Raw genomic sequence first — 17,223 nt, 5'->3', positions numbered from 1 at the left:
GGATTCGGAGTTCCGCAAGAAGCGGGACCATTGATCGTTGTGCAGTTTTGCTGCAGCGGACGATATTTCCACATGTCAAATGGGTATGAATTTTGTGACGTAACGAGGCAAAAACCCACTATGTCCATAACTACCTCGAACAAGGGCTCAACACGAGTATTGAGTTGGTGTGAAGTATGACCATAGATCAGCATCCTCTTCGAACCGAGCAGCTTCCTGTTATGGGAGAATGCATAATGGGTCGTATAGCAACCATTCATCCCCGAGGAACTTTTCATGCATCGGGAGTATGTTTCCAACTCGGAAATCTCGAATGAAAAGCACCAGGACCGCTCAAGATCCATCACATCATCCACGAAGAAAAAACCTTTTCCACCTCAAACTTGGCTCCATTGAAAAGATCTCAGATCGTCACTCATGCAGTAATAAAAACTAGCCAGTGGGACACAAAATTCCACCCATATGAACCCCGAAATACACCCCAATACTACTCTTTCATTTGTTAAATCAAGTCTTCAAAATAAAAACCCCACCAGATTCCCAGGCACTCCGTCATCTAAACCCAAAGCGGCAGCTCGAATCCATCATATGCATTCAAACTCTGCATATGAAATCCCGGACGTGAAAATTTTCATCTGATTAGATCGATTGATAAGATTAAGCGTTACGAGGCGGTCCACTTTATTTGCGCTAGTTGACTTTTGCCGGGAATATACCATAAAATTGATATTATCAGATTGACGATTCCGGATTCGGAGAGCAGATTATGGAATTGACGGGTGTTGATTTAGTGAGTGGGGATTTCTTTTGGAATGTGGGCAAGGTTGCCCCTGATATTAGCCGGGGGCGTACAGCAAGATCATGTGGAGACTCGTTTTTGGAGATTTGTGTTGCGTGAGGCGTTGGGGTATTGAAAGAGAATTCAGCCTGAAAAGTTCTGGAAAGCTTGATAACTTTTGAAGACTGTCAAGCATCTCGGCTTTAGACACTTGGTTTTGCGGTGAATTTTGCAATATCACGTGATACTGGCGTAACTTCTTCTTTGGCGTTTAGCAAAATGTGGTGGAGAGGTCGTGTCCTAGTGCAAACTTTGTTGTGAAGAGTTCTATAGCATTATGAAGGGTGAGGACTATAAAGTCTTACCACCTGACGAGATGAGATAATGATGGGATCTCTCAAGATAGCAGTTGGGAATTGAGATATTGTTCAGGGCGTGTCGTGTGTCACAGGCGTGAGGCATGAAGCCTTTTCTTTCACTTCATCAGTTCTGTCCACGAGATCTCCATTAGAGACCAAAAATACCCATTTGCTCTTCTCTCTGAGCAAGGCCCCTTTTACGCATAATCTTCATTTCTCTCCCCTTTCTGCTGACTTATGTTGCACCGCAATCTCGATGTCGTTGAATGGGCGTGGGGTTTTCCTGCAAAGCTAGTATTTTGCCGGTATCTCTAAAAATACAAGTGGAAGAATGGTTGGATAAATGTTCAAACATCTGGATAAGACCAAGAAATGTTTACTGGACATTAAATATTCTACACTCGTTTTATCAACAGAAAGCCAAAGCACTCCTATTCAGACCTTCCTTGTCATCATCTCTGATATTTATGTTGTACTATAGCCATTGCATATCCATAAACAATACTACTCCACAAATGCCACTCTCCTGGTACACGTCCCGCGCATTCAAGTAGATTTGGTCTGCGTATTTACCCCGCATGATGTAGGCGGTTGTTTGCTTCTATCTTGTCTTGATGGCTCAGGTTATGTTCAAGAGTCGCCGATCCCATGTATTGTTTGCAAGGATTGTGAGATTTGTGCAGGGACGCATGCAAAGCTCAAAATGGGATCTGGTTGGAGAAGAGGATAAATTCAAATGCTATTGGCCTTGGGATTTTTCTATGGGGAGCGATAATGATGATAAGGATTAGAATACTGCGCAAATTCAGTCTTAATATCAATGAGCCATGGCAAAGAGAGCGTGGCTAGATATATCTTCAATAGTTACGTATAGTGATTGGGTCAGACCAAAATCACATCCTGAAGCTTGTCCGAATTCCATTCCTCTCCATCCATTATTCCATGCACATAGCAGTCTCCAATTATTTTATATTCGTCCCTACCTCCAATCCGACGTAATATATACGGTACTTTCCCGCCTTCAAGTAAGAATATCTGATCGCTGATCTGCGCATCCATTGGTACAAGACCTATCCACCTGGGTTCTTTGGCTATGAAGAATCTTCTCATATGAGTAGCAAAGTAAACCAAAGTATGGAAGCGAATTATATCAGAGTTTGCGTTCTCGGCGTTCAACAACTGCTTTCCTCCAAGACGAGGAGTGCCTTCGATCTCCGATTCCCACCATGAGTGGTAATTTTTGTGCGCTTGCAAATCGTTCGGAACTCTTCTGTAATAATACTCGCTTGCCGAATCATTGCTTTTGGATGAATCAGTGGCTATTGACATACAGAATGTTTGAGAGAGAGCATCCGAGTAGGTTGTAGTTCCCGAGGAACTCGAATATGGCTGGTCAAATTGGGTCTCCTCCTGCGCCACCTGCTTCCACTCTCTATATATCGCTGCCATCTCTTCGTCATTATCAACCTCAAAATCGTTCTCTTTACCGACAACCTGAAGAGAGTTCAACAATATACCACGTAGTGCGATTTTTGATTTTTGACTTTCTTTCACTATGGCTGAACTCTTGCCGGAGGCTGAAAACTTGGGGAACAATCTGTGGCGTGCGCTTACAGTATCTACTAAAACATGAGAGGGCCTTTCTGCTGTCCAGTCCCGAATCCAAGACGCATCTTCACCAGCCAAAATTCCCGTGGAGTGCCACTTTTTTGGCCACAACTGGCTGAAAACATCGAGATTCCGCACCTTATTGATTATATCCACTACTGTACTTCCATAAAGTAAGTCAATATCAATGCTATAGTCTGGATGGATTGAATTGGCGTCCTCAGCAGCAAGAATGCCCAGCAGGCCGTATATTTTATCTCGCGGGTCTGAGCAACGACGTTCCCCAAATATGTTGAGAAGCCCTTCCAAACTACCTGATAAATTTCCATCTCGATACTCATGAAGAAATCTCATCTTCATAAAAGAAGTTGTGATAAACCCACTTTTGCGTGGGTTACAACCATCTCTGGAGTGTGCAAGTTGACTATTGAAAATAGCGGATAGGTTGTCTTGTGATATGCTTCTCCTTCCTGATATCAAGAGGGTATCTTTCCCTAAGAGAGCCTCCTGGACTGTCCACATTCGGCTCCACCAAGGATTCTCGAAAAGTCGGATGACCCCGGCCCCTGCACGCAAATTTTTAGTTGAAAATGAGATGTCATCGTTTTCACTGTCCCAGTGGGCATTGAGATCTTTCAACATCATTTCGAATGTATCGAAAACCAAATCATTGTCTCCTTCCTCGTCAATATCATCTCCTTCCGGTACCAATTTGTCCATCCACCCAGCTGTGAAACTTGAACTCAAGCATTTATTTGTTTTTGGTTCCCCTAACCACGCAAGAACAATTGACGACTTTGAGTAAATTGTGCCCATATATTTGACCTGTGAGTTACGCTCAGGTATATCTTCTTGGTTGATACAGATCGCGTCAATCCACAAAACTCTTGGTAGATCACGATGCCTCAGATACCGAAGTGCAGACTCCAAATTAGTGGTCACTGGAAAAGAGATGCCTTGAAGAATGATATCGCACTTGCTTGTCGGATTCCCCCAAACATACGAGAGAGCCTGATAGACTGGCTCATCTATCAAGGAGACTGTCGTCAATGTGCAATGAACATCGTCAGAGAAGTCTCCAGGTAGCAAAGCGACAAGTCTTACTTCCTTTCTGGAGGCTTCAAGAGTCTGGTATAACTGTGTTCCCTCTGTCATGATGGAAGCTTCCTGATAATGAAAAATGGCTTTTCGATAACCACTTCACCTCTGTTCTTTAAAGAAGGGCCTTTATTCAAGAATAACTCGTCTCCAAGTGTGAAGTGTGGTAGCAGATGACTTAAGATGACGAGAACTGTTGTGATACCATTATTGCAACGTAGTACTATCATCAGCTTCTCAATTAGCGCCTGGGCATTCACCGTGTTCAACCAATAAAGCACAGTCTGCTTTGCGTTTTTGTATCTTGGCGACGACGCCCCGTTGTACTCAACTGGGGCTGGTCGGAAGCAGTTTACTCCGAGAGCTTTTACTTAAAGTAAGCGGCAAGATTAGAAACAGTAATAATCATTGTGAACCACATCAGGGATCATCGTTCCTAACCGCCTATAGCCGCCGCATTCAAGCATAACTACTAGGTAGTGACCATTTTTACGACTTCCTGAAATATTGGAAGTTTGCTCTTCACACATGTTGCACTCAGTTCGAGTGTTGGGCATAGTAAGATAAGATAATGGTATTTTGGAACGAAAGTAAAGCTACTGAGATCCAAATATAAATTGAGTAATCACATCCTCTGATTATCAGTTTACGAAAGTGTTCTAGAAAGTGTTCTAGGAGGATAAATACAGAAAATATAAATTGCTACAAAACAGCCCTGATTTGAGGAAGTGATATCGTGTATAAGTAACTAAGATATCCATCATCCTTTGGCTTTGGCGTTTCTAGATGCTCATTGAATCAGAGTACACTTCAATTCTCGTATTCACAGACACATACTGCAAATATTCTAGCATCTACCATCACAGAAACTTCTCTACCCAATTTCTTTTATCAACGTCCACCAATATCTGTTGGTTTTTCATTTTTTCATCTAACTAAACAATCTGTTTTTCTACGAACACAGCACCATTAGTTGGAGACCTCTACCAAAACTCGCTATTCAGAGATTACAGAAACCAATCTCCGTCGACCCTTCCCCGTTTCAAAATCAGATACCTCTTTACGTTACTTCGCAACTATATTATGTGTGTACAACGTAACACTGCTTACTTGGGGTGCGGAGACGCCACATTCCGTATCTATGGCTGCATTGGACAACTACAGCTAAGATGTAGCCCTCCAAATTGCTCTCGGTTTCAAATACAGGTGGTGGAGATTCCTGGAGTTTGCTCTGGCTGTAGTGATGGACGTCGTCGTCGTCTTCGTTGTAGAAGTCAGCAGTCTGCCTGAAAGAATATAGCTACGGGTGAGAATGGAATTTTGACGGAAGATTATGGACGGTGGTCGAAGTGTTAGTTGGCGTAGCCATTAAATGTCTGGCAGGGGATACTCTGGAATGTCTGGCCATGATTTATTTAAAGATAAATGGAGTCACAATCTGTTATCACTATAATACACTACCGGTTCTTTCTTTATCATTCATATATAGCACGGCTTATAAACCGATAACTATCACTCAAATAAAAGGATGAAAGAGAAAGACCTTTCAGATCGCAATATCATATCATGATATCATTTTGTATTTCTCTACAAATGATCTTCATGAAATAAATCTAAAACAACGATGTAAATTGGCGGTTTATACCAGACAACCCATCATGTGACTCACATGACGAAATGTCCATCGGTGGTGTTGTTCGTGTGAATCTTTTTCTGGTTTAAAAACTAGTTGGCCCGGCGCCAAACACAAAGTGTTAATTTTAGCGTTATGTGATGCTTAACTTGACATACATTCACCCAGAATCTTGTGAATCAATTGTAACCCCGCTTCAAAGAAACTATTAATTTTTCCTCCTATAAAAAGAGACTTTCACGCTGAATTTCTATCTTTCAACTGCACAAGCCTTCTCATAGACAAAATCATCACTGCCTCCGAGACCTAAATCTTCAAGTCACTGAAACTACTTCCAAAATTCGGCAGCAATGTGCATAGAACAGTGGACGAATTTCCCATGTGGTCATACAGCCATTAGAATACAAGGATGTCTTCAACAGCAGCAGACAAACTGCAATCCTTCTCTTTGCCCGTTCTACCAAGTGACATTTCTCAATGCCCCCATGGTCTTTAAACTAGTGTCCGATCAACAAAATAAAGAATCAAACCTACGGAACTCGACAATGTCAGGACCTGATGGTAATAGAATTGATGGTGGAACTGAAGCACAACGAGAGACCGACGAGAAGCTGGCGAAGAAGGGGTAGATGGAGATATAATAGATGGTAGTCTTGGGCTCTAAGCCATCATGCAGAGAGCCTTTTGGCACTAGTGGCTGAAAGTCGTATGTTGAAGCGTCCTCTTCTGCGAGACCTTGAGATAGAGAGAATCAAAAACGTTGCATTTCAATTTCTGTAGACATGTGGTGTCAATATCAATGTTCTCGCTCTTTTGTAGAATGCTGCCTTGATGCTTGGAGCTCCGCACAAAAGTGAATGACAACCCATTGATGATTCACAGATTTTTTTTTATCTCGTTCCAATACTCCTTATTGCTAATCTCAGCACGCCGTAGGAAGATGTAAACTAATTATCAAACTCGAAACTAGAAACATTCACTTCAATATTTGCAATTTCCCGTGCTAAATGGAATACAGCTGCCTCCCTCAGCCATCTCTATATCAAAGTCAGGAATCCCTTCCTGAGTCCCAACCTTTAATCTCCAAAAACTCGAAGATCCAAAATCCATCAAAGTCGGCAAGCCCTAATTCAAACATCAACACCTACAAAGTACGTTTCACCAAGCAAAAGTCTCATTCATCTCGTCAACTTCGCTAAGACCGGCATATCCCCTCGCAAACAAGTCGTCAAATATCTCAATTCAACTCACCTCACTATGTGTTCAAGCTTGTTAACACACTTCGCCTGCGGACACGCTGGCATGCGTACCATCGAGAAATGCCCAAAATTTAGCCAACTGAAGCTCAGTCACGTAGCAGCCTGTCCAGAGTATAAGTCGTACCAGCAAGATCAGCCTGGAAAGTGTTTGGATCCCAATCACAAGTGTTACTGAATGAATTATGGTGATGGATGATGGGAAGTGTGGAGGAAACTCTGTCAAGAATGGGCGAGAGGTTGGATGGGAATGGTAGAGTCGAATGACAGGATGAAGAATAGGGAATGAAGAGGGCAACGATGCTGATATGATTGATATTCTCAAAAGGGCTGGGACCTGATAATTCTAGTGTGAAGACGAAGGACGACATCAAAGGAGTGCTATCATTTTCGCGTCACAGAGCAGGACCTCTACGAACCTGAAAGGGTCGAGAGCCAAGATGAACATATAGCGAATACAAAAACACTAGCTCATAGACCGCAACGCAAGACTAGAAGTGACTTTCATGACCCCACAATCCCCATATGTTAAAAATCCACTTCCCCACATCAAATCCATTCAAACTATTGTCCTCGGGTTGTCTCCTGTGTATCTAATTTTCTGATAATCGACTTTGTACGTCTGAACTTTGTCTTCTTCGGCTTGTCTAAAGGTGTGGAGCGGATTACACTATAATCTCACTATCCTCTCCCTCTCTTCCCTCCCCCTTCTACCCACTCACGAGTAGACATGCTAAGGAAAAAATGCAGAATATTTTCAAGGGAGAGTTTGCACCTCCAAAAATGCACGAAATCATCAAAAAAAATGAAGTGCTTCTGCCTACTACTGGAATCGAACCAATGATCTTAGCATCGCTGTAAAGAATTACATACAAGTGCTACGCGTTACCACTGCGCCAAGCAGGCTAAACTATGAATTTACATAGTGCAAATTCAATATATCATAGTAGCAGGCAGGGTGTTTTCTCGAACTCGACAAAGCCCACGGAACACGAAACTCATGATGAAAGACATCAATTCCTTTCACTACACGATGACCAGCTCCATCAGGATTTCCAGGTTCTCAGCGCTGGATGCGTGGGCAAGAGGTTTGCGCGTGTTGACAAGCGTACGTTAGATTAATCATGAAGGGGCGTCTAATATTCAAGCCTTCTGGACGTCAGGAACACAAGAGACAATGCGTCGAATTGTATTTCTAGTTCGAAAGACTTGTCAGTACATCACAGTTTCCTCCCAAATCCAGAATCTCGGCCATGCATATGCGTTCGTCATTCCACCAACTCCTACCTATAATTTGGACCAAATTCATCCATCAAATCCAGCACAATTGCAATCTCGAATTCATAGGAATCGACCCTGGGACGAATAAAAGGCACCGAATCATCTTCGTTCAACAGGCAAGATTCTATCAAATTTGGCTACCATCAGCCACTGCATATCATCCCTGATGACGATTTCTACCTTCCTTCTTTCTTTCGTGTTGAGTCAAGATTCTTGACTCGGCACTTTCACCCCACATAGAAGCAGGGGGAGGAACGGAGCGATCCCACCTGCTCCACTTACAGCGGTATCGGGAAGGTGGGGGTTTGATACAGAGACACCCAGCTTCAAGCTTCCCAGTCAAGACCTTATTACAGAATAAAGTTTTCAAGGACAAAGCTTGCTCGTCGGTTGTCTGGGCTGCATGCATGGCTTGATATGTGAGTCGTTGTCATACATGATGCTTCGTGTATCCTTTCCGGATTTGTCAATAATAAATCGGCAGAATCTTTTTTTTTCTCTCGAATACGAGATTTGTGGGAAATCCGTGGCTAGAATAACAGAGCAAAAGAGTAAAGCAGTGCGGAATCAGTAGGAAGTAGACGTTTCAGAACAAATCTAATAAGCATCAGTAGTTTCGTACTATGTACATTGGTATTTTCAAAATCTAAAAGTTCTACTGGTATTAGCACCAGGAAATGCGCCGAAAGGAATCAAATGAGGTCCCTGAACACCATCCATCTATCGTTTCATATCGTAATAATCAAGCCGGTCCTAATATCTACAACAATGCTCTAACCATTCTGCTTGCTTGTTCTTTCTCGTATTGCGATAGTAATTTCTCGTTTTGTGTTGTGAGTGCCGCTAGATTCTATTGGAGACATGTCAGGCACAATGCACAAAATATCTGGAGGAGGAAGAAGGTAAACTTACAGAGGATGAAGTTGTCGCGCACAAGTTTTGCAACACATCTGTAGCTTGAAGCATGTTTAATTCCTCGCATTCATCTGCAAAGGTCATAGACTCTTCACTACCATCCAAAATTCTATCCGCCTTGAACATCTCTCCAGAAACCAAAAGATCAATGGCTCTTCCATTTCCCCTTTGCTCAGCTCCTTCTATGCTACCTTCAGAGAAATCAACCCACCCTTCTTCCTGAACAACCTTGACGCACCATTTGGCATATTCTGCCCACTCCTTCATGCTTGGATTCATTTCCCCTTTGGCCATCCATTCTCCCAACATCCCTTCCTCACTTAGATAATTGAGGAATGTATATCGACAAGTTGGATCCAAACTTGTAGCAAAATCTTGCATAAAGACAGCTTCATTTTTCAAGCCTCCAAGATCTAATTCAGGAGTTTGACTCAGGAATAAGATCGACAACGGACTCCGTTTCACCGTCGCGGTAATAGCGAGACTGAGTTGAGCGATGGAAAAGCTTGTCGAGATGATGTCGTATGCGCGCACGCGGTTTGTGAGATGAGGATGGGGCCGAGGAAGAGATGTTTGGGGCGCATCGTAGCTGGGGGTTTGGAGAGACATTATGCTTTTGTCCTTGTTTCTTGTTCCCGGTCTTCTCTTGCACTGATGGCGACTGAGTGGTAGAAGATGTCTGGGAAGTTTTTAAAGATTTTGAGGGTAATGAGATTTGAAAAGGGGTGGTGGAGGTGGAAAGAGGTATGATGTTAGATGTTGAGACAGAAGAACAGACTAGCATAGCAGGAGAGTCAGTCAAGTAGAACTCTAGAACCAAGAATATTGATGCTGAAGATTGTTTTTCCGATCAATAGCTACCAAGTTGAAATCATGAAAGCGGTCAAAATATAAATTAGCTTTAGGTAATCTAACACTAAAGTTTGATAAAACAGGATAAAGCAGGGTACAATATTTCCGCTGGGAAAGAAGGAATTAGAGGTGAAGACAAGAGTCATGCCATTTCATGTGATGAAATGGCGACAGCCCTTCGGGATCCCTGCCTATTGAATTGCTAGTTCATGATAGAGTCGCCAGCATCGGGACCGAGGCCTAATTCATCATTATTCTTCCAGCCAGACTAGATTTCAGTGCTTACTGCGGTGATCATGCCATCTTGGTGGCTAAATTGACACTAGGCGGACTACGTCAAATGATTTTGAATCTGATAACATATTATACTCCACAATTTTAGAGTTCCGAAACCTTGCAGGAGAATTTCCATCTGATAAATATCCTTGGTTTTCAAGTCCACTTTCAGTCCTCTTTTATTGTTCGTCCTGGTTCTACACCTACTTTCCACCAAGACGATGCGGTCAGTACGATACAAAGTTTGGGAGCTCGCCTGAGCCTGATTAAGTTCTATCTCCGAGGTTGAAAAGTTCATGCGAATGTTTCAATGGTTCTCATCTGATAAGATCAACCTTCGGCTTGCGTTGCAGTGGTTGCACCGCTACCCACAGGCAAAATGCATGTTCCTTGTATTTGCATTTGGCTCTGGGGCCTGCTAAGAAGCATTGGACCCGCCATCGGCCCGGTACGGAAGAAAAAATTGCAGCATAAAACCCTATGGCATAAGCCTCTGTACTTATGTAACTTGACAGGAGAGAATGACAAGATTCGATAAGCCTCGAACTCAAATTTTTATAGAAGGAAACTCATATCTAAGCCTTCTACTCCAGGCTCGTGGTGCCCTAGTTTATGTATTAGTGAACAATCACAGCTTTTTATGGTATGAGTACAACTAATCAGTGAAGATGATTGAACACTGTTCTTAGGTAGGCTTCATGTCTCTAGAGAGGTTGTTAACATTATTAATCTGCATCTCCATTTATCCAACTCACTTATCACGTTTTCCTATGAGAGACTTCATACAATTACGGTCTTCCCCCGCATTTCTAATTGCTACCAAGGTTAACCGATCCGCAATTGCAGCCTTTCCCAGAGAATCTTCAAGCAGTATTGCGGATGTAGTTGTCATGAAATATGGAAGCTGAGTGTGTGCAGAAGTGTTCAAACAATCAATCGACAATTGGGAACGTTCCAACCAAAACCAATAGCCGCGAAGTGGCTATCTGATAAGATATGAATGTCGGTCACGTGATTCAGTTTGGGCTTGAAATGAGCTGCGCTTATAATCGGTACTCTGCGACGTTAATCTACCACACATTATTATTGGCTATGCCCATGCAATGGATAACGAATACATCAATACGTTCAGATGGCTTCGTGATGATTATACACGACTTAGAGATGGAACTGAGCTGTTTGAACGGGTAAATGAACGCTATGCAAACGCAAATTATGATGATTCAGGCAGCTGTGCAACGCAACAAGATCTGAATAATCTCGGAAGCAGCGACCACGATTGTTGCATGAAGTCGAAGTCTGCTGGCAGCTGTAGTAACGCTCATTCGGGGGACAGTATTATTGCCAGCCAAAGTTCCTCTACAGTATGGCCAAACAACGGCACGAAGCAAAATGAGCCCCGCAGACCTCGCAAAGGTCACAAAAAGTCGAGACGCGGATGTTACAATTGCAAGAAACGTAAAGTAAAAGTATGGCTCTCACTTGATAACATGAAATCTATGTTTGTTAATAATTTCAGTGTCAAGAAACTTTGCCTTCATGTCAAAATTGTGCACGAAATCAACTGCCATGCAGCTACCCTACACTTCCACCTTCAATATTACCCCTAAAGCCTCACCAGATCTCTAATCCGAGCCCGGTTCCGTATGGAAATCTGCAAGCTACACCCACCATATTTTCCCTAGATGACATGTTCATTTTTCATCATTTTTTGATGCATGCTCACCCCTATCTGCCTGTAGGGAGCAAGGAAAAGTGGGTTTTTCATGTTCCAGTCCTGGCTCATCATGTGAGTAGCTTTGCCTCCTACACTTTTGAACAGTAGTGGCGCTAACAGATGATCTATCTCAAGAATCCTTTCTTATTACACGCTATTCTTGGCCTATCCGCATCCCACATTTCAAGCAACTTACCCTTTTACCCTTGCAATTCTACGGTCAACTCAGGAAGTCCTGCCAAAAGTTATCACACCCTATCACTCCACTACCGCACACTCGCCATCTGCGGGTTGTCAACGCTCTTCGCCAAGCTTGATCCCTTGACCACGACGAATTTTCAAAGACAAACAATCCAAGCAACTCTCTACTTGCTGACGTTTCAATCTTGCTATCTATCTGATCTATCTGGCTTTTTTGAACTCTTACATTTTTTCCGTGGCTGCGGCATTCTTCGTGATAGCCGTCTCCTTGGCGGGCAAGATAAAGGGATAGAAATGTGCTTTGATGGGGATGGAGACCATTGGCAGCAAATGGAAAAACGACTTGTTGGTCTGCCTAGAATTCCCAATCATTCCACCCAAGGTGCTAAAAGCTCGTTAAATCTCATCAAAGATTCATGCCAGAGTAGGAAAACGAATATGGAGTTCTTTGGAATGCTTCTGGCCGTTGTCAAACAGTGGGAAACTTCTTCTCTATCCGGTATCCTTCTCCTCACTATACATTCTCCTTTTTACTCCTTACGTGGCATCCTGTGATCATCTAACACCTCAATAGCCTATTTCAAATTTGTTCAAATCTACCTTGCAATCAGTAAGATGAGCGATCGTACCTTCTACACCTTTATAGATGAAACAAATAAAGTAGCAAGGGTATTAATTGCTCATTTTCTAGCAGTGCAGAAGATTATGGGGCCTATTCTTTGTCGTGAAACTGAAATCAGTGATTCTGGCAGCTTAAACGGTGGTATTAGAGTGGGAGGTGAGATTAGAGGTCATGAAAAATGGGTGGAGGGAATTTGGAGTCAGTTGACCGGGGATGGGGAAGAGAAATGGAAAAAGTCAATGGAATGGCCAAGGGAAGTGTTCCGGAGCGAAAATTCGGGTAACTTTGATTATTCACAAAGTCTATGATGTGCAACTCACACAGTTTTCTGGCTGTACCGTATCTGTGCACACACATACCTGGATATATAACCCTATTGTTGAGCTGGCGAACCATGTTACTCCTAGTATGGAAATAACAGAATATGGTAATGTCATTATATATGCTACTACCTGATGCACCTCATGATTCTCTCTTTGACTATATGAGCATCTTTTCTTAGTCAACAGTTTCCATCTGAATTAAGTTCAAATTCTCTCTTTAACAACTTCGATGAAATCAGAATCACTCCTCCAAACACAAAGCACACAGATTATCTCTTCTTATACCGACGTGTTCACTTTCTTCTCCAAGAATAGTCTCTGGTACGATTCAAAAAGCCTATTTTGCTTTCCTGGGCATGATATTGCTCATCAAACTCAGATGTCTGACAATCAAAGGAGTCGATGTTGAAGTAGAAGACATTATGAGAATGCATGTAGTTGTGGATTGACGGCTCCAAAGTCACCTACCAGAATGATTCTTGTTATGGCTAGCAGTCAATAGCTACTCAAATGTTAAGATTAAAAAGTTCAGTCTATAATATCAGGGGCAAACCTTCTTTATGCTTACCTGAATAATAGAACTCATATCATACAAGCAACATGTCAGATTTCCAGACTATAGATTTACCCATGCTGTCATGGATGTTATTGATTGTATTCATATCAAATGAGATTCTTGTAGTATAAGTCAAGTCTATTGAGTGAAACAAAACCTCTTTGTTCAAGAGTAGGTATTCCTCACCGAAATGCACCAGAAAGCACTAGTAATGAGGATTCATTGTGCATACCTAGATATTGAATAATTTGAGTTGAATATCTTAACTGATCAAAAAATTGAGATTTAATTGTTTAAGACTGAAGAGGGGCTGAAAAGGACTGTCATGGCCATAATGAATGCTACCCCACCCCCAAAACATCAGACAAGAACCCCTGAGTCTCGCTAATCCTATCACACATCCAAAAATATCAAAAACAACAATTATCAAATAACAATTGCTTCACATTTTTTCTTCTCTTGCCAGGCTATCGGCAGTCTTCATGTCTTCTTGATTCACCTGTTGGTCATACTCACATGACTTCCCATCTCTGACTTTCCAAATGATTCACCTGTTAGTCATACTCACATGACTTCCCGTCTCTGAGTTTCCAAACAGGTAAGGGTTAATGGAATCTTCGAGTTCTGTGTAGCTTGTTTAAACATTACTTTCTACTAGACCAATTTTTATTCTAAACAACTCAAACAACTCGAACCACAATTAACTGGTATGTCACCACATCTTTCATTGATCCATCAACCCTTCACAATCTTTCATCTGATTTGAATGTTCTTTCATGCTAATGTAACTTTGTACAGTACAAAAGGCGCGTGTCCTATTGTAAGATACAATGAACGAAGATAAGAAGAGTCTGTACTACCCTATTACCAACCGCCAGCGGTATCCCTCCATTCCTCTCGAAAGCGCAGAAGTTACTGCTCCTTCTAACCAAAATATTGAACTCCAATATCAAAACCAACAGCTTCAAGAGCAAAACAATCAACTTCAATCTCAATACAATCAGATTCAAATTCAGCACAACCGCCTTCAAACGGAGCATAGTATCCTTCGATTGCAATATAGTCGCCTTCAAAGCTATTTCAGTCTTCGCCAAAATGCTCTCGAACGTATCTCCCTAATTTCGAAGGTATATCACGCTGCCAATTTGATTGAACACGATGAGGAAAATGACGATTCTCTTACACATGCTTCCTCTGCTGACCGTAGTCTCTACGATACATCAAGATCTCAAAAGATTGAACCCGCTATCAAGGAAGAACGTCAGATTGCACCTTTTATCAAGGAAGATCGTCAGATTGCACCCCTTATCAAGGAAGAAGGTAAAATTGCAATTCAACCCACCAATTTATTACCCATACTTATTAAATATAGTTATCGAAGATGATAACTCCCGTCCTACACCTGATCGTGGATATTCTCCTAGTCCAGCAGGTTTCTCCGATGAAGAAAGTAAGACAAGATCGTAACTGTCAATGGAAAGTTTTTACTGATAAATTTCCACAGTAGAGGATGAAGATTATGAACCTATTCCCGCACCAATTGCACCCGCTACCGTTGCTCGAGCTACTGCTGGTCGAGCTATTGCTGCACCGGCCACTGTTGCACCTCACGAGCTTAGGTTTTCCAGCACGAAGGATCGTGAAGAGAATATGCCAATCTACCATCGCATGGAGTTTGCATATTGTGAAATCTCCATGACAAAAGAAGAGTATTTCCATGTCAAAGGTTTTAATTATGATGCGCCACAAACATCTTCTATGCCAAACACGAATGATGATCAAGATCGCAAGCGCATTCGAATCACCTGGACCGAGAGAGATAGACTCAACGAGTAAGCCTCCTTTCATATGCACTTTATTCACTTATGATCTAAGCTAATACAACAAAGTTGGCGTGTCAGAAATCACCGCAAGAAACATGAACTCCGCGGAGGTACCAAATATGCTGCTGCCAGAGATTATTGGAGACTCAATCCCCCTTTCACAGTTCAGCCACGCAAAGCCATCGACTGGAACAAGATAAGATGAAACATCCCTACCTTTTGAGTTGTCTTTGGTATGACAGTTCTAGCCATAATTCGAGATGATTGTATGCATGATTTCAGAGGAAACAGGCAAGAAAGCTTTGAAGAATAGATAGAAATCTTTTAGTGCTTTCAATACTGATATTGCTTCTATTTGATTCCAACATATGTTGCCTGCCATGAAATTTGTTTGATGAAGCATAATGTAGAATTCAACACCTAAACATGAGATAATCAGAAAATGATGACATCGAACTACCTTTGGTTCTCGCCATCTTAGACTGCACAAGAGCTAAGAATGATTGTATAAAGGAAAATGGTACTTGTATACTGAAACTTTCCATATTTAACAAATGCAACGATCTTATCTCAAGATATTTGATGATTCCTTCTTCGTGTTCCAAAGAACTCCCTAGAATAGACTTCGTTCTTATGACTCCTTTTCCTGGGCAGCTTTCATCAATCTCTATTTCTATTCTCGCTCTCGAATTATCAATTAAATTGATAGTTCAACGAGTGATTCTTGTGCTCTGGAAGTGAAATGGTCGTGATTCCAAGTCAACAACTTCAAATGTTATTCTTTCGCATATTTCAAAGTTAAGCCTTTCTTTCCTACTAATTTAAAGTGGTCGATGGCATGCGGTAATATTGCACGGTGATAGTCGAGGGACTAGATCGGAGAGGTGATTAAAAATCTATTGAAAATGCCTAGCCTCAGAATCTTCCGAATTGAATTCTTCATTTCAGTTGTCCAGCAGATGTATTCCGGATATCGCTTGGTGTCATGTAACTTTAGGAGCAAATTGAATCGCATTTACAGATCCAGGATTGATCGTTCGGTGTTGGTTTTGAGAAATAGTAAGCAAGCCACTGCCTACCCACCCGCTATTTAAGCACGACATATAACCCCCAAATATTTTCAAATTGGTCATGAAAGACGGATTTAACGAATTCCAGTCGGATAGACACCCTATTAACAATCTGGGGTCAGAAATCGACGAGATTTATGCCCAACTATGAGTGCCTGACGTGAAAGTAAGAGGTAATAGATGCGCAAATCGGATAGCAATCCAGATAGGTAACTAACGTATGGAGATGTAATCAGTTTGTGGTGCTCTCGCAATGGTAATCTGACAATGATGAATGATCTATGGCGTCTCGTATTGTATTATCGTAGAGTGCTGGGAAATCAGATTAATGTTGTCTTTCACGCGAAACTCTTACTTCATCTGAAGTGCGCACAGAGTAGCCTTTGGTGTTGCGTAATTGTGGAAGTGAAAACAAGCATTTATCATACCCGCAGAAATGTATATACCCGATTTAATAACGTATTTCCAAAACGTAACTCTTTTTTAATTCAATCAACTTTTTATTAAATCTTAAAGAAAAATAATTTAATTGTTTTCGATTCAATCAATATAACTTTAAATTAAAAAAATCTTTCTAGAATAATATAGATTTCAATTTAAAGCTATATTGATTGAATTAACATTTTTCATTTTTCAAAATTTCGTTTAGATGAAATTGAAAAGAGGGTTTTTTCCGGAAACACATTATTATTTCAGGTGTAAGCATCCATATTAGACGACTTGCATAATCGGAGTTAATGTGGAATGATGATGCGGAATGGCCCTTCTCGACTGAAACCTCAGCTTACCCTCGAACAAGTGGAGTCATGATTTTCTACCAGTCAGATTTAATTTCAAGGCTGAGAATAATCGTAA

At 41.7% G+C, this 17,223-nt stretch overlaps 5 protein-coding genes across 5 annotated transcripts, besides 3 other annotated features; 3 read left to right on the top strand and 2 right to left on the bottom strand.

Annotated features, from left to right (window-relative positions):
• Window positions 1–1,795: 1,795 nt before the first annotated feature.
• BCIN_15g04310 (hypothetical protein) lies at window positions 1,796–3,995 on the bottom strand. The gene has a single exon (XM_001546746.2). The coding sequence runs from the start codon at window positions 3,898–3,900 to the stop codon at window positions 2,020–2,022; it is 1,881 nt and encodes a 626-aa protein (XP_001546796.1). The 5' UTR covers window positions 3,901–3,995; the 3' UTR covers window positions 1,796–2,019.
• A 1,648-nt stretch (window positions 3,996–5,643) lies between these two features.
• BCIN_15g04300 (hypothetical protein) lies at window positions 5,644–6,246 on the top strand. Its single transcript, XM_024697625.1, has one exon. It carries the CDS (start codon window positions 5,827–5,829, stop codon window positions 6,103–6,105), a length of 279 nt encoding a protein of 92 aa, XP_024553441.1. The 5' UTR covers window positions 5,644–5,826; the 3' UTR covers window positions 6,106–6,246.
• A 1,629-nt stretch (window positions 6,247–7,875) lies between these two features.
• Window positions 7,876–7,927: a sequence feature (Short protein (BCIN_15g04290, ATZ57920.1) was converted to a misc_feature.).
• An 88-nt stretch (window positions 7,928–8,015) lies between these two features.
• Window positions 8,016–8,045: a sequence feature (Short protein (BCIN_15g04290, ATZ57921.1) was converted to a misc_feature.).
• Window positions 8,020–8,045: a sequence feature (Short protein (BCIN_15g04290, ATZ57920.1) was converted to a misc_feature.).
• A 564-nt stretch (window positions 8,046–8,609) lies between these two features.
• Window positions 8,610–10,009, bottom strand: BCIN_15g04280 (hypothetical protein). Its single transcript, XM_024697624.1, has 2 exons — window positions 8,926–10,009; window positions 8,610–8,863 (listed from the first exon to the last, which is right to left on the bottom strand). The coding sequence occupies exons 1-2, from the start codon at window positions 9,535–9,537 to the stop codon at window positions 8,774–8,776; spliced, it is 702 nt and encodes a 233-aa protein (XP_024553440.1). The 5' UTR covers window positions 9,538–10,009; the 3' UTR covers window positions 8,610–8,773.
• Window positions 10,010–11,054: 1,045 nt separating this feature from the next.
• Window positions 11,055–13,509, top strand: BCIN_15g04270 (hypothetical protein). Its single transcript, XM_024697623.1, has 4 exons — window positions 11,055–11,525; window positions 11,576–11,845; window positions 11,909–12,473; window positions 12,549–13,509. The coding sequence occupies exons 1-4, from the start codon at window positions 11,160–11,162 to the stop codon at window positions 12,902–12,904; spliced, it is 1,557 nt and encodes a 518-aa protein (XP_024553439.1). The 5' UTR covers window positions 11,055–11,159; the 3' UTR covers window positions 12,905–13,509.
• Window positions 13,510–14,234: 725 nt separating this feature from the next.
• BCIN_15g04260 (hypothetical protein) lies at window positions 14,235–15,588 on the top strand. The gene is made up of 4 exons (XM_024697622.1): window positions 14,235–14,795; window positions 14,848–14,925; window positions 14,980–15,307; window positions 15,365–15,588. Exons 1-4 carry the CDS (start codon window positions 14,306–14,308, stop codon window positions 15,501–15,503), a joined length of 1,035 nt encoding a protein of 344 aa, XP_024553438.1. The 5' UTR covers window positions 14,235–14,305; the 3' UTR covers window positions 15,504–15,588.
• Window positions 15,589–17,223: the final 1,635 nt, after the last annotated feature.

The sequence above is a fragment of the Botrytis cinerea genome, chromosome 15 (genome assembly GCF_000143535.2).
Source record: "Botrytis cinerea B05.10 chromosome 15, complete sequence".
In the NCBI taxonomy this organism is placed as follows: Eukaryota; Fungi; Ascomycota; class Leotiomycetes; order Helotiales; family Sclerotiniaceae; genus Botrytis; species Botrytis cinerea.
Note: the sequence above shows the minus strand (reverse complement) of the source record. Positions and strands in the feature narration are given on the sequence as shown.

Excerpts from the sequence above, each read along its gene's own strand:
- BCIN_15g04310 (XM_001546746.2), bottom strand. The coding sequence starts at position 3,900 with ATGACAGAGGGAACACAGTTATACCAGACTCTTGAAGCCTCCAGAAAG.
- BCIN_15g04300 (XM_024697625.1), top strand. The coding sequence starts at position 5,827 with ATGTGCATAGAACAGTGGACGAATTTCCCATGTGGTCATACAGCCATT.
- BCIN_15g04270 (XM_024697623.1), top strand. The coding sequence starts at position 11,160 with ATGGATAACGAATACATCAATACGTTCAGATGGCTTCGTGATGATTAT. Across the intron at positions 11,526-11,575 it reads GCAAGAAACGTAAAGTAAAA|TGTCAAGAAACTTTGCCTTC; the intron begins GTATGGCTCTCA and ends TAATAATTTCAG. Across the intron at positions 12,474-12,548 it reads GGAAACTTCTTCTCTATCCG|CCTATTTCAAATTTGTTCAA; the intron begins GTATCCTTCTCC and ends ACACCTCAATAG.
- BCIN_15g04260 (XM_024697622.1), top strand. The coding sequence starts at position 14,306 with ATGAACGAAGATAAGAAGAGTCTGTACTACCCTATTACCAACCGCCAG. Across the intron at positions 14,796-14,847 it reads ACCCCTTATCAAGGAAGAAG|TTATCGAAGATGATAACTCC; the intron begins GTAAAATTGCAA and ends TATTAAATATAG. Across the intron at positions 14,926-14,979 it reads AGGTTTCTCCGATGAAGAAA|TAGAGGATGAAGATTATGAA; the intron begins GTAAGACAAGAT and ends AAATTTCCACAG.
- BCIN_15g04280 (XM_024697624.1), bottom strand. The coding sequence starts at position 9,537 with ATGTCTCTCCAAACCCCCAGCTACGATGCGCCCCAAACATCTCTTCCT. Across the intron at positions 8,864-8,925 it reads GCGCGACAACTTCATCCTCT|AATCTAGCGGCACTCACAAC; the intron begins GTAAGTTTACCT and ends TGTCTCCAATAG.